At 39.6% G+C, this 13,036-nt stretch overlaps 1 protein-coding gene across 2 annotated transcripts; it reads left to right on the forward strand.

The window, feature by feature from the left end:
* Positions 1 to 3,657: 3,657 nt before the first annotated feature.
* LOC135606874 (AT-hook motif nuclear-localized protein 10-like) lies at positions 3,658 to 8,809 on the forward strand. 2 transcript variants are annotated; one of them, XM_065098209.1, is made up of 5 exons: positions 3,658 to 4,515; positions 5,217 to 5,269; positions 6,673 to 6,804; positions 7,548 to 7,709; positions 8,378 to 8,809. In XM_065098209.1, the coding sequence occupies exons 1-5, from the start codon at positions 4,002 to 4,004 to the stop codon at positions 8,612 to 8,614; spliced, it is 1,098 nt and encodes a 365-aa protein (XP_064954281.1). In that variant the 5' UTR covers positions 3,658 to 4,001; the 3' UTR covers positions 8,615 to 8,809. The 2 variants fall into 2 exon arrangements, with proteins under 2 accessions (XP_064954281.1, XP_064954282.1); XM_065098210.1 differs by having other exon boundaries at positions 3,856 to 4,515; positions 7,548 to 7,728; positions 8,378 to 8,655.
* Positions 8,810 to 13,036: the final 4,227 nt, after the last annotated feature.

A 13,036-nucleotide genomic window follows, 5' to 3' on the forward strand; every position in this document is an offset into this window, starting at 1 on the left:
CTCAAGAGCTTCCGGATGTCACTCACCAACTCTATGACGCATGCACCCTGTCACCCACCATGGCGTTGCCTACTACCGTGAACTACACTTGCTCATATTTCCAACAAGTACCACCATACCTTTTAAGCTACCTCCCCCATGAAGCATGACATCACAAAGATGAAGAGTAGGCGAAAGGAACGATTAAGCTAGTCCATGTAGCTCTCTCACACATATTCGCTCTCCTTTACTAGCTTGTCGAGGAAAAGGAGGTGACGAAGGTTGTTGTGACAAACGAAGGCAAAAAGATAGAAGTAGAAGGGATAGGAGGCGAAAATGAAAAAAGCTAAACCACCACGTCGAAGGTATATATATATTTATATATGTACATATATATATGTATATATATGTATATATGTATATGTATACATATATACATATATACACATACATACATATATATATATATACATATATATATATATACATATATATATATATATACATATACGTATATATATATATATGTGTGTGTGTATATATATGTATATACATATATGTACATATATATATACATATACATACATATATATATATATACATATATATATACACATATATATATATACATACATATATATATATATACACATATATATATATACATATGTATATATATATATGTATGTATATATATATATATATGTATGTATATATATATATGTATATATATATATATATATGTATATATATATATATGTATATATATATATATATATACTTTGTTATTATAAAAAAAATATTATACTAAGATGCTAAGCCTCATCTTATCTTGAATATATTATTTACATTCATTATCATTGTGCGTGCAAGTTATAACTAATTCACATGACAAAATAATAAAAAGATACACAAGAAGATGAGGACTAAGGTTATGATCTAAAGTGTAACAATCATGAATATCATATTCAACGTAGGATAATCATGGATCAAACTGTTTTTACAGTTTCACCTTTTGCATCACACTTTTGATTAATCATAAATTAATATAGTCATAAAAAATAATATTTACGCTTCTTAATCGGATTAGGTTTATCTCCGAGTATGAGTTCGAGCTACTGAGTTGGGTCACATGTTGTGATCCACGGAAATAGACAGATCCCCACCGTCTCCGTCGACCCAATTACATCTCGATCGAAAGAAGGTTTAGCCGCTTTTGGAAAAAGGTGCAAGTCACTCTAAGCTCCGGGCGGCCTCAACATCCACGGAGCTTCCCCTCCCATGGCTGGGAACCAAAAAGAAAGAAGACAGAAAAGCTCCGTTCCTTCTCCTAGCCAACCATTCAACTCCATAGTGCTTCAGCTCCGGCCACCATCACTCTTTGAAGCATAGTGGGTCTGGTCTCTCTATGGCTGCTGCTGTACGAGGAAATAAAGAATATAGAGAGTGGTTGGAGTTCACTTGTCTTTTATTTATTTATCCTCCTAATCTCCTTATATATCACTTTTTTTTCTTTTTCAAACCAACTCTCTCTTCGCCTCCTGTTTCCATCATCCACCTGAGTGGGTCACAGCTGCACATTCTTTTGGGATGCTTCCCATCTAATTTTCCCCAGAAAATTATATTCAAGTATCCCCGCGTCAATACTAAGGCTTGCCTTGCTAAATCAACAACCCGTTTCAAGGACTCGTGGGTAATCAGCTTGCGTCCTTTTCTTGGCTCCCTAAGACGGTCAGATTCTATTGCGGGAAATTAGGCTTTTCTTATCTTCCTTATATATATATATATATATTTTTCGGGAAGAAAAAGATGGAGTTGTTTCCCATAAAGAACAAGTGGCTTTCCCTTTAATTATTTGCTGGATAAGCTTCGGTGCATTACTATACTCTCTCGCGTAGAAAGGAAGTCAGTCGGAGAAGCTATTTATAATGTGTGTATATATATATATATATATGGTATTCTTCGCATTTAATCTATCGGATTCTGCAGAGAGTGACATCATCAACACTTTATGGTTGCTGCTGGGTCAAAAGAAAAAGTATGTTGAGGCGTAATCCATCTTTGCTTTGGTCAGAAAAATTCATGGGATGTTGGGTTGGATTTCCACCTAACAATCTGAGGAAAAATAAGCCCGAAGAACTAAAGCACCTCAGCGACCTTCATGCATTTGGCACAGTAAAGATTCACGAACATTAAATCTATTAATAAAGAACTGGTTTTTTTTTGTTTCTTAGTTCTTCCTTCCAGAATTTTAAGCTGGTCCGAATTCACTAGTCATGAATATGATCGTCGAACAAATACTATTCTCGTGTCGGAGCTCATAATATCAAATAAATTATACAAATAATCTACCCTGTCACATCTGCACAGTATTATTATTAATACATCTGACAAATATTGGCCTGCAAAATCAACAGCTCTATTTTGTCTCTGTATATGCTCACAAATTTTAAATTGAGAGAGAGAGAGAGAGACAGAGAGAGAGAGAGAGAGAGAGAAGAAGCTAAGACGTAATGGGTTTTGAATTGTTTATTGCGAACTTGGTTTAGAGTAAAAGAAAGAAATTCCACTACGAATCCATTTAGTAGTCCACCACGAATGTTGACAATTCATTAGGTAATAATCATCCCAAGTCTCTTTTTGAGGACGAAATTTTAATATAATTATTTATTTATATTTTGATTTTCTATTCAACACACGCAAACGTTTTAGACCAGATCTTCGAGCAATTACTATATATATATATATATATATATATATATATATATATATATATATATATATATATATATATATATAGATAGATAGATAGATAGATAGATAGAGAGAGAGAGAGAGGAGGAGGCGGCTTGGCGGAGGGTGGTTGAGGAGGTTTATTGCACTGGTGTGAACGGTTGCATATGATGTGATGACTACGAAACGTTGAATGGTGGGCGTGTATGTGTACGTAGATCTGGTCAACAGTTGCAAAGCTTGAAAAGAACACGGACATCCATGGATTAGAATCTATAAACCCGATGGAGAGGAGTGGATGCTGTGGTTTTCTGACTTGATCGGAATTTAAACAATCCGCTTGTTTTAAAATAATGAATCGTACGAAAGCAATTTCGGCATTCTTTACCTGTCTTTTCCTTCTTTTTTTTCCTGCTCTTAAAAAAGGTGACTACTATTTCCAACTGGGGAGAGAGGGTGAATATTAGGGCACGATTTGGGGGCCTTTTCGTTCTCAGCTCGAGGGGGGTTGGTGAGGCTTTGGAAGTGGTCTGAAAAGGCATCAGGGTTTTTAATTTTTCTTGTTTTCTTGTTTTTCTCTGATAAAGCACCTGGCTGGCTTCCTTCCTGGGTTCCTCGACATTTCCGCATTACCTGAGTCTTTTCTCCGAAACTGGTGGTAAATTCTTGAATTTTACGGGAAATTAGCGGGATAAAGGAGGAGTTTTGGGGAGAGTTGGGTTGAAAATCTCTTGCTGGATCGAGATCATCTCAGGGTTTTGCCTTTTTTTTCTTCTCTTTTTAGTGCTTGGGCCTTTTTCTTTTTTTCTTTTGTGTAATAGCGTTTGGTTTGTAAAATTCTTTAGCTTACTATTGGTTCCTCTTCACTTTGTACAGTGAGCTGTGGTCTGATCCTGATGCTGTCCTTCTTTCTTCTTGTTTTTTTGTTTCTGATGTAATACCCAGGGACAAAGATGGGACTTTGATGCTCAGGGTTTTGCGGGTTTATGCACTATCATTCACCGGTCGTGTTTTCATGCTTGTTCGAGTAGGTTTCTGCTGTAAAAATTGGAACTTTCTACTGATTTATTTCCTGATCTCGTGGACTCTTGCTGGGTAGAGTGAACTTTCCATTCTTCCGTTGAATTTGTCTTCAAAATCGCTCCTTGTTCTCCTTTGAACAAGAATCTTGAGTTGGGATTTTTTTACTTCGTGCTGTTCTTTCTGCGGAGCTCCGGAGGTGGTTGGTTCTTCGGTGGGGGTTTGTTTCTTTTTCTGGTAATGGTGTTTTGAGCTTCCTCGCTGTCGCCATGGAAGTGAGATCAGAGACAGGAATTATGTCTGCTAGGGAGCCCTTTGACGTTGCCATGCAGAAAAGCTCGACGCAGAACCAGCCGGCGATCCAGAGCATGCGGTTGGCCTATACGCAGGATGGTACAGCGATATACAAGCCAGTGACCAGCAACTCTCCTTCGTCACCTCCTTCTACTAGTCCTACGACTCTCTCTTACCAAGGAGGAGGCCGAGGGGGAGGAAGCACTGGCAGCGGCGTCGAAGGTCCCTCTCCGGTAATGGCATCACATGGCCTAAATATTAACATCGGGGAGCCGGTGAAGCGGAAGCGAGGGCGGCCGAGAAAGTACGGGCCTGATGGCATCGTGGCCCTTGCTCCTACATCCGCTGCTGCTTCAGTCCCGCCAGGAGCCAGTGGATGCTCCCCTCTCTTTCCTGGGACAACTAAGCCAGCATCCTGGGCAGATCCTACCAAGAAAGCAAGGGGCCGGCCTTCTGGTTCCGGCAAGAAGCAGCAGATGGCTGCTTTAGGTAATCCCTGTTATACGTTGCATATATCTGTAGATCTGATGATTTTTTCAGTGGAATAGAGTTCCTACTGTTGCAACATGGGATGGATGGTCTTTTATTTTCTGGTCTATATCTGTTTACTTTTTTGGGATCTAGCAGAAAAACCAATGCTTCACGATGTGGTGGGAATGAGAGATTACACAGTCAAAGGCATAAATACCAAGTGTTTGACTCTGCTGGGGACTCGAGTTCCTGGGAGATCTGACTGACAGGGGAATGATCTTCTTAAAATTACCTTCATGCCCCTGTTTTATTTTTACCTGTGTTTATATTCGATAAATTATATAAGGTGATTGGTTTGATGTTATATGCAATTTGAATTTTTAGACTGGTCATGCTAATTTGTAAGATACATTGCTAACTTTCCGAATTTACCATGCCAGATGATTTATCAGTTCTGCTGAAACTTGAATTATTTTGTCATATGTGGTCATTTTTCGTTACTGTCTAGATCACCGGCACCTATGTGGATTCTTAGAATGAGACCGCTTTGCATATGCCCAAGCACATCCAAACAATTCTATCTTAGAGTCCATGGAAAACATTGAGGCTCTTAAATATGTTTGATTAGCCATATTTCTTTTTTTTTAATTTAATATCTTATTGACATATCTAATTCCACATCTCTATAAATTGTTCTAATGAGGAGAAAACACTTGCAGGATCAGCAGGGATTGGATTTACTCCTCATGTTATTACAGTGAAGACTGGAGAGGTATTCATATATTTGTTGCATAATAAGTTTCATATAGTTAGGGAGGATGAATAATGGTCTTTTTTTTCTTTAATCTTTTGATTTATGGTGCTGTTCTTTTGTTGTAATTACAGAGCTACCAACAGATTGCATTGTGTGGAACCTGTTTCTGAAATTCTGGTTATTATGCTTAATAATTTATGAGCAACATGCTCTCATGTCAGATTGCTGTTAGTGTCTGTTCTTTGATGCTGAATGTAATTGCAAAACTGCTATATAATCCTTGTGGATTTTATTTTATTTTCATTGTTATTGTAGCTGATGTATTATGCTAGTAAGTCTTGGAGAGCGTTTTTATTCTTCAAGTGTGTAGATCCTGCCTAAGTTAGCCTTAGCTATGAATCTGTGACAAGCAGAAGATCGGGTCAATTTTGATATTTTTGCCCAGAGTCACCCATCAACATGAATGCTCAGATGCTAATGCTACCTATTAAGTGGTAGACCATTTGAATTCTTGGAGATATGTCTTTTAATGTCAATTCTATCTTGGTTTTTGTTATGTCTGATACAGGTGTTGTCATCTCTGGATTGTAGTAATTCTTGGATTTGTGGATCATCTTCCATTTTCCAAATTTTGTTTCAGTAGGATTTGATATTCCCACAATTGCTGCACCTTTTGTGGTAGCGGATTGTTTGTTTTTGCCTTTATGGTGATTTCATTTTGTTTGGTTTACGCTTGACATTTTCCTCCTTCATTTCATTTATTTTGTTATGTAATGCAAAATTTAGATGAGATAGTGAGATAGTGTGCGGCTTAAAGGATGATTAACTGGGTAGAAATTTCTTCAGATATGTCTAATTAGTGGGAAACAGTAAATGTATTTAGGTTTTCAATTTGCATGACTGCCTTTTGTTATAATCAAGAGGGGGCTTTGCTTATTGGTATGGCCGTTTTGGTGGTGCTGAGTGCTGTGTATGAATAACAGAAACTCTTTTCTTGTAAAGGGTAAAGCAGAATGTATCTCAACCATCTTGAACTCTGCTATGGTGAAACCGTCGTGTGTATTAGCTGCCTTTTTACATTTTCTTAGTCATCCTTAAGTTATAACAATTTGTTTTCTATATCTGTCAGATGGTCAAAATCATGAAGCCTTTGCACCTTAGAGAAAATTTACTCAATAGTTTGTCAACCGCTCAACTTGGTAGCAGCATTTGGTATCTTCATGTTACATACATATCAAGGCCTGAATTTTGAAATTTCATAAACACTTGATAAAGCCAGTGCTTTACTGAAAACATAAGACCAGTAAAGCTAGTGTATCTTCAGTTGTCTAGTGTATCTTCAATTGTTACATCTAAGAGTTTCTGAGAAATTGAGTTTTAAAGACACTAATCTGCTAATAATCATTTGATCATGGTTTCAGGATGTATCATCAAAAATTATGTCATTTTGTCAGCATGGTCCCCGTGCTGTTTGCATTCTTTCAGCAAATGGTGCAATATCTAATGTAACTCTTCGTCAAACCGCAACTTCTGGTGGAACTGTAACTTATGAGGTGTGTGCTCGAAACTGACATTGACAAGTTCAGGTTCCTTCCGGAACTGTTGTACCAATTGTTTCATGTGGTGTTTTTGTTAATTTTGCTGCCCGATCATTTTGTATAATCGCATGGTTTCTGGCTTAAGTCAGAGGTAATTTTAGTCATTTTTGGCTTAGGTCTGCACAAACAGCTAACTTTTGTTCTCGATTGTTTTAAAACTTTTCACTGGCTGAAATGGATTTGCCATATCATGAACTAGAGTAGATGTCAATCAGATGACCTCTTAGAATTACTTATGGGTCAATTTTTTCCATCTGTACTTTTTTAGTTTCAAAGTTATGATTGTCACTTAAGATTAAGAAAGAAAGATATGATTACCATTTATGATGCACATGCCTATATGAAATGGGCAATATACTTTGAATGTCTGGTTATGTAAACTAGACAACGTTAGGATGGATCTTTCTCAATTTTGTCTCGTCGACCAAGGTTTGTTGTATCGCCCGAGTTGGTATGGTACGAGCGGTATATATTGGTCAGACTTGTCACCGAGACATGGCTTGCCCGAGTTCTCGTCGGGGCGTATACCGTGTGTCGATACTCCAGTACGGAATGATACATACGATACCGATAAATCTCCGAGATGGATCTGGTACCCGAAATGGCGAACCCTATCGTTGATTAACATTTTCTTTCCACTTTTTATTAATCTGTAATAGCTATTTACTTATCCCTATCCTTATATTTTCCATGTGCAGGGACGGTTTGAGATATTGTCATTATCAGGCTCATTTCTGCTTTCAGAGAGTGGTGGCCAGCGGAGTCGGACGGGTGGGTTGAGTGTTTCACTTGCTGGTACTGATGGACGCGTGTTGGGTGGGGGAGTGGCAGGACTACTGACTGCAGCATCACCTGTCCAGGTCTCTCTTTCTGTCACATGTAATTTTTTTACTCTAGTGTTTACTATTCTTCGTCCTAATTTCTTCTTTGTTATTATCTTTTGCAAATTGTTTACCAGACTGGTTTTATGATTTATTTTGTTCGTTAAATGTCAAACCCACCCGAAGCCATATAATAGCGAAATGCACTCGGTGCTGTAGAACCCACATTCAGCCATTTTGTCCCTGATCATGTGTTTTCAGTCATGGGACTGAGTTTACCTGCATGGCTGCTTTGTTACAAAATCTCACAACAGTATTATTTCTGGTTCTCATAGGACTCAGTAGTTTGTCTTCCAATCTCACAACAGTATTAACTTTTAAGAAATCAACTTTACGTTGTCTCAGTTTCCTGCATCAATGGTTCCATTAAAGTTATATCGATCATGCGAAACCAACTTGTAAATTTCAATTACATAATGCAACGGGGAGTTAATGGTGAATGTAGACCGAGTTAGTGTAGAGTTGCACGGCAACACTCTGCTGCAGCAATCTTTCGTACTGTTGACAAGTTTAGGTGGTTAATATTGGAGATTTAGATGAAGGCGATGGATATCCTTTCTTTTTCTGTGACCACTTGGGTTCTGAATTATTGCCTGTATTTGATTGAGAGTTGGGGAACTCAATAAGATGCTGGTTGTTCTATGCAGGTGATTGTGGGGAGCTTTATAGCTGATGGGAGAAAGGAAACGAAGAAGACGAATCCTTTGGAACCCATGTCTGCCCCTGGAAAGCTGGTACCTGCTGGGACATCAGGACCCAGCAGCCCTCCCTCGCGGGGCACTCTGAGTGAATCTTCGGGTGGGCCTGGGAGCCCGCTCAACCAGAGTACGGGAACATACAACAACAGCGACCAGCAGGGGTTGTCCAATATGCCCTGGAAGTAACTTGCTGCTGTCACTGTTTGGGGTTTGGCTCCTAGTGATGGTGAAACAAATTGATCCGTGTTTTTCCTCTGGTGTTGCGGTGGTGGTGGTGTTTAGGGACCAACTTTTCATGTTTCTAGCTCCTGTTTGTACCTTTATGTAGTGTTCTGATGAATTGTCGAGAGATGTTGCAGGGAAATGTTTCATTGTCATGTATGTGCATGAGCCAATCTGATTGCTTGTCATTTGATCGTGGCCATCGAGATGCAGTAGTAGTCGTCTGTCTCAGTGCCACTGGTCCCCTCTCACCAGAGGAATGATCGGTGCGGTAGAGTTTGGACGATAGCTCAAAGTATCGCAGCCCGCATCGCGGGGGTTGCTTAATATCAGCGAGGATTGCTGAAGATGGTCACATCAGGACCAACCGAGGACAGGTTGGTTAAGAGAGGGACGCAAAGGGTGAATCGAGAAGAGCAGAGGAGGTCTATCGGCAGCGATACGATGAAGCATCGACATGCCTACTCGATGTGGGCGTATCTGTGTCAGAAATAGATACGTGTTCGACATGTGTTTAGGTTTTATTAATTTATTTTTTTTTATCCGTGTTGGACCCGTGTCATTCCTGATCGATCGGTTGCTCACGTGTGGTGTGGAGTTGCGTGGCCGGCAGCCTCCACCTCAGCATTATCGACTACCATCGTCGTAGCTTCACTCCGCTTCTCAAAGTTCCTCCACCACCACTATCATCTCCGCTGCCTTCCCTTCGTCGACCAACATTATCACTATCCGCTTGGGCGCCTACATCGACGATGATTGTAGTATCATCGTTGGTGTCTCCAAGTGCGATGGTATCGTCACCCACCTCGTGTGGTTGAACCCTCAATGTTCCTCCACAACGTCCACTCGTGACAACACGAAGGGTATCCTCGTCGCGTCATAGCATGGGATGAGAGTTTCGGCTTTAGGGCATCCTGTAGCATCGTATCCTCGAGCAAGCAAACACTCGTCAAAGCAACCCCCTCAATGGTAGGAGAGGCCTCCTAGGATTCCCTTTCGTTGGGTGGCCGAAGAGGTGAGGCGACAACCATGCTTGGCGAGCAAGTGTAGGGCTTCAACAATGGAGAATAGGGATTGATTGTCATGGTCCATGTAAAGAGAGGGTTAATTACATATTATCCTCATAATTACTTATCTTTAGTATCCAGATCTTTACATTTTAAAAAGTTATATTGATATTTCTATAATTACAAAAATAAAACATCTAGGTTCATTTATCCTCGGTTTTACTAATGAAAATATGAAAACAATAAGAAAAAGATAATTTTAATGTTTCAATTAATGAAAATATGACAAACGACGATACCATCGAAAGCTGAGGATGGATGTTGTGGATGAGGATAATGACAGTGAGAGATGAGGGTTGCTTTATATTTTCGTCGACATGAATGCAATTATCGAGTGATCCTCTCAGTCGCTCGGCAATTATCTCGACGTTGATGCAAATGCAAAGCAACCTTCACCTCTTGTCGTCGCTCTCCTCATCTCAACACCCACCTGCGGCTTCTAGTATCGACATCGTCCATCACCATCAATTAAAATATTAAAATTATTATTTTTTATTTATTTATATATTTTCATTGATAAAACGAATGACGTTATGATAAATGAACCTAAATATCTTACTTTCATAATTATAAAAATATTAATATAATTTTTAAAATATATAAAAATAAAAATATTAAAAATAATTAATTACAGGAGATAATCTATTATAATTGGTTCGTAAAGAGGACGGTGAAAATGATTCCTTCGTGCTTGACCCGGCTGCGACGTCGAAGAAATCGACCGTGCAGGCAACGAGGTCACCAGCCATTTTTCTCAAGGGATGCCTTCGAGTTGTGAAACAGCCATGCCGACCACGTCAATGGAGAGGAAATGTACCGCCCTCGATGAACCGTCAACTATCACCGACAAAGATTTTCCTCACCGGTGAAGCCTGCTGCGTTGCATGATTAAAGCTTTTCACCTCATTTTTTTTTTCTTACGAGTTTTACTTAAAATATTAAAAGATTAGCCTTAGGAGGTATTGGTTAAAAAATTAATAGGTTACATATGTTTACTTAATATTATAACTTATACTCATTAATAGTTTTTTTTTTAATTTTGGAAGACGATGTGAAGACAGTGATTTCTACTAAATCTGTCTATAAATATTTGCATCAATAGGTGGATATATCTGCTGGAAATGGGGATGGATAGTGTTGTTTGTGGAGGCTGTTAGTATTGTCTAGAATTAAGATTTTTTGGAAGAATGCTTCTGCATCATCATCTCTCTATGTCTGACAGACTTGCTCGCCTACGGGTGTGCAATGCTATTTTGTGTTCTTTTCGTGAGTTGGAACTTGATCTATCTCTCATTTATTTTCTTTTTTGTTGATTTGTGGAGAATGGTCGAACAAAAACTTGCGTTGAGATTTTTCTTCTTTACTGATTGGCCGACGTGGGATCGGTACAACGAGCGGACGTTATCGGGTGATAATACTTGATTGATGTTAATGTCTGTTGTTGTCTTCGTGCCATTGATCTGGTTCTATCCCGAAAGCATGTAACCTTCCAAGTAGCCCAAGTGGATCAAGTGAGTGCGATTCAAGCTTGAGGCTACGGTGACAGGTAGACTCATGAGGCTTTGTTGGCCCATAGTGATCGACTTGCGATCCTTCCGAAGTGCAGTTTCTCCATTGAACGAGGCTTATAGTCGTCCTGAGGTGCACCTTGGCTTTATCTAGTGATGCTTCACGTCACCCCGAGGTGCACTTTAGACAATAGAGAAAGTGAAAATGGTTAAGTATAGCTCAAAAGAGTTTAGGTTGAGTCTGCTTATCTCATCAGAGGCTAGCTCTTATACCTGATTTATCGCTAGAGGATGGTCGATTGCTCGTCCCCCCTTAAGCTTCTCGTATCGTCAATGATTCATTTATGTCGATTGTTAGTGAGTATATCTTATTATCGATTACGTTAGGGAAGGATGATTAGAGGCACATCGTCTGTTAGCGCAAGTGCCTGGAACGAACAAGGGATGACAATCGACGTCAGGTGCCTGAAGAGTGGGGCCACGTCGTCAAAAATTAATAACCCCTGCGATTAAGCATATGACCCCTTTGGAAATTAAGGCTAAGGGGGATGTATTGCTGGCGACTGATGGCACGATCGAGGGGAAGGTGTGAGGATGAGTCTGGTCATCATGTATCAATAATCGACTTGTGTGACTTCTTCGAGGATCACGTTGGGCGGTGAGTATCGATTCCAAGTGATGGCTCAAGACTCAGAAGATTCAGCAGAACAATGATTGTGTCATTGCTTTCCCTATAAAGCCTCATTGGTCTTTTTCCAGTGGTCGAGACAGGCAAGGCTGTAAGATTATTTGCATGAGTTGTTTTAGGTGGCTTCTTCGACCTAAGGGAGGAAATGAGTTGGCAACATTGTTATTTTCTCTATCAATCTCAATTAGTTAATATATACTCTTAGTTAAGACAACTTCTTTTCTTGAAAAAAGAATAAACGAGTACCACTTTATTTGAAATAAATATCCAATTTTATAGGAATATATATATATATATATATATATATATATATATATATATATATTAGGTGTAGCACAGATCAATTTATAAATCTGAACGATAGACAAGTCGATTAATTCTTTCAACAAATATTAGACATCTATGCATTGATAAATTAGTAAAGCTATCTCGAACCTTTTTCCTTGCATGATAAGACATATTTGGTCCCGAGATGAGTCATCATCGACGTCACACGCCACGTCCCAACTAGTGTCAGAATTTGGCGCCACACATCATCAGAACCCCGTGACATACGTCAAGCTAGGTTCCGTACCGAGATACTATGCGACAAGACTATCCCAAGGGCTCGAGGTGGTGCCGCTCAGGCATCCCCCAAGATGCTAGCCTGTCACAAAAGCTATCCCATCCCACAAAGGTCAGTGGTCATACCAAATCGAGGTGCAACCAATCGCATAATAGTATATAAACCCTCGGTCGACACCCGACCAAAGGGAGAAAAACTCGATATAAAAATACTCCACTAATTTGCTCGTCGGAGGGGCCAAAGTCGGAAAATACTCGACGAAGGCCATTTTGCAAGAAGGCGGACACCCCCGAGCAACGAGCGTATCGACCCAAGAGATACTTTCTATCGCACAAGGAAGAGCAGTGAGCCAGTCCGGATCCCGACCAACGTCGACCAACATTCCTTCCCGAGGGTGCAACCACCTCATCATCCTACTCATTCCATAAAAAACTTCCGATGTTGACCAACGGACCTAACCGTGCTGACTCATCAGCCATGGTACTTTTGTTCACTAACAGTGTAAAATCTTTTGATTATACTTGAAAAAAGATATTGTCAATCCTATGCATCGGTAAA

The sequence above is a fragment of the Musa acuminata genome, chromosome BXJ2-3 (assembly GCF_036884655.1).
Source record: "Musa acuminata AAA Group cultivar baxijiao chromosome BXJ2-3, Cavendish_Baxijiao_AAA, whole genome shotgun sequence".
In the NCBI taxonomy this organism is placed as follows: domain Eukaryota; kingdom Viridiplantae; phylum Streptophyta; class Magnoliopsida; order Zingiberales; family Musaceae; genus Musa; species Musa acuminata.

What these genes read in the sequence shown, in the direction of transcription:
- LOC135606874 (XM_065098209.1), top strand. Translation starts at nt 4,002, where the DNA reads ATGGAAGTGAGATCAGAGACAGGAATTATGTCTGCTAGGGAGCCCTTT. An exon ending in GCAGCAGATGGCTGCTTTAG is followed by an intron (nt 4,516 to 5,216) that starts GTAATCCCTGTT and finishes AAACACTTGCAG; the next exon opens with GATCAGCAGGGATTGGATTT. An exon ending in CTGCAGCATCACCTGTCCAG is followed by an intron (nt 7,710 to 8,377) that starts GTCTCTCTTTCT and finishes TGTTCTATGCAG; the next exon opens with GTGATTGTGGGGAGCTTTAT.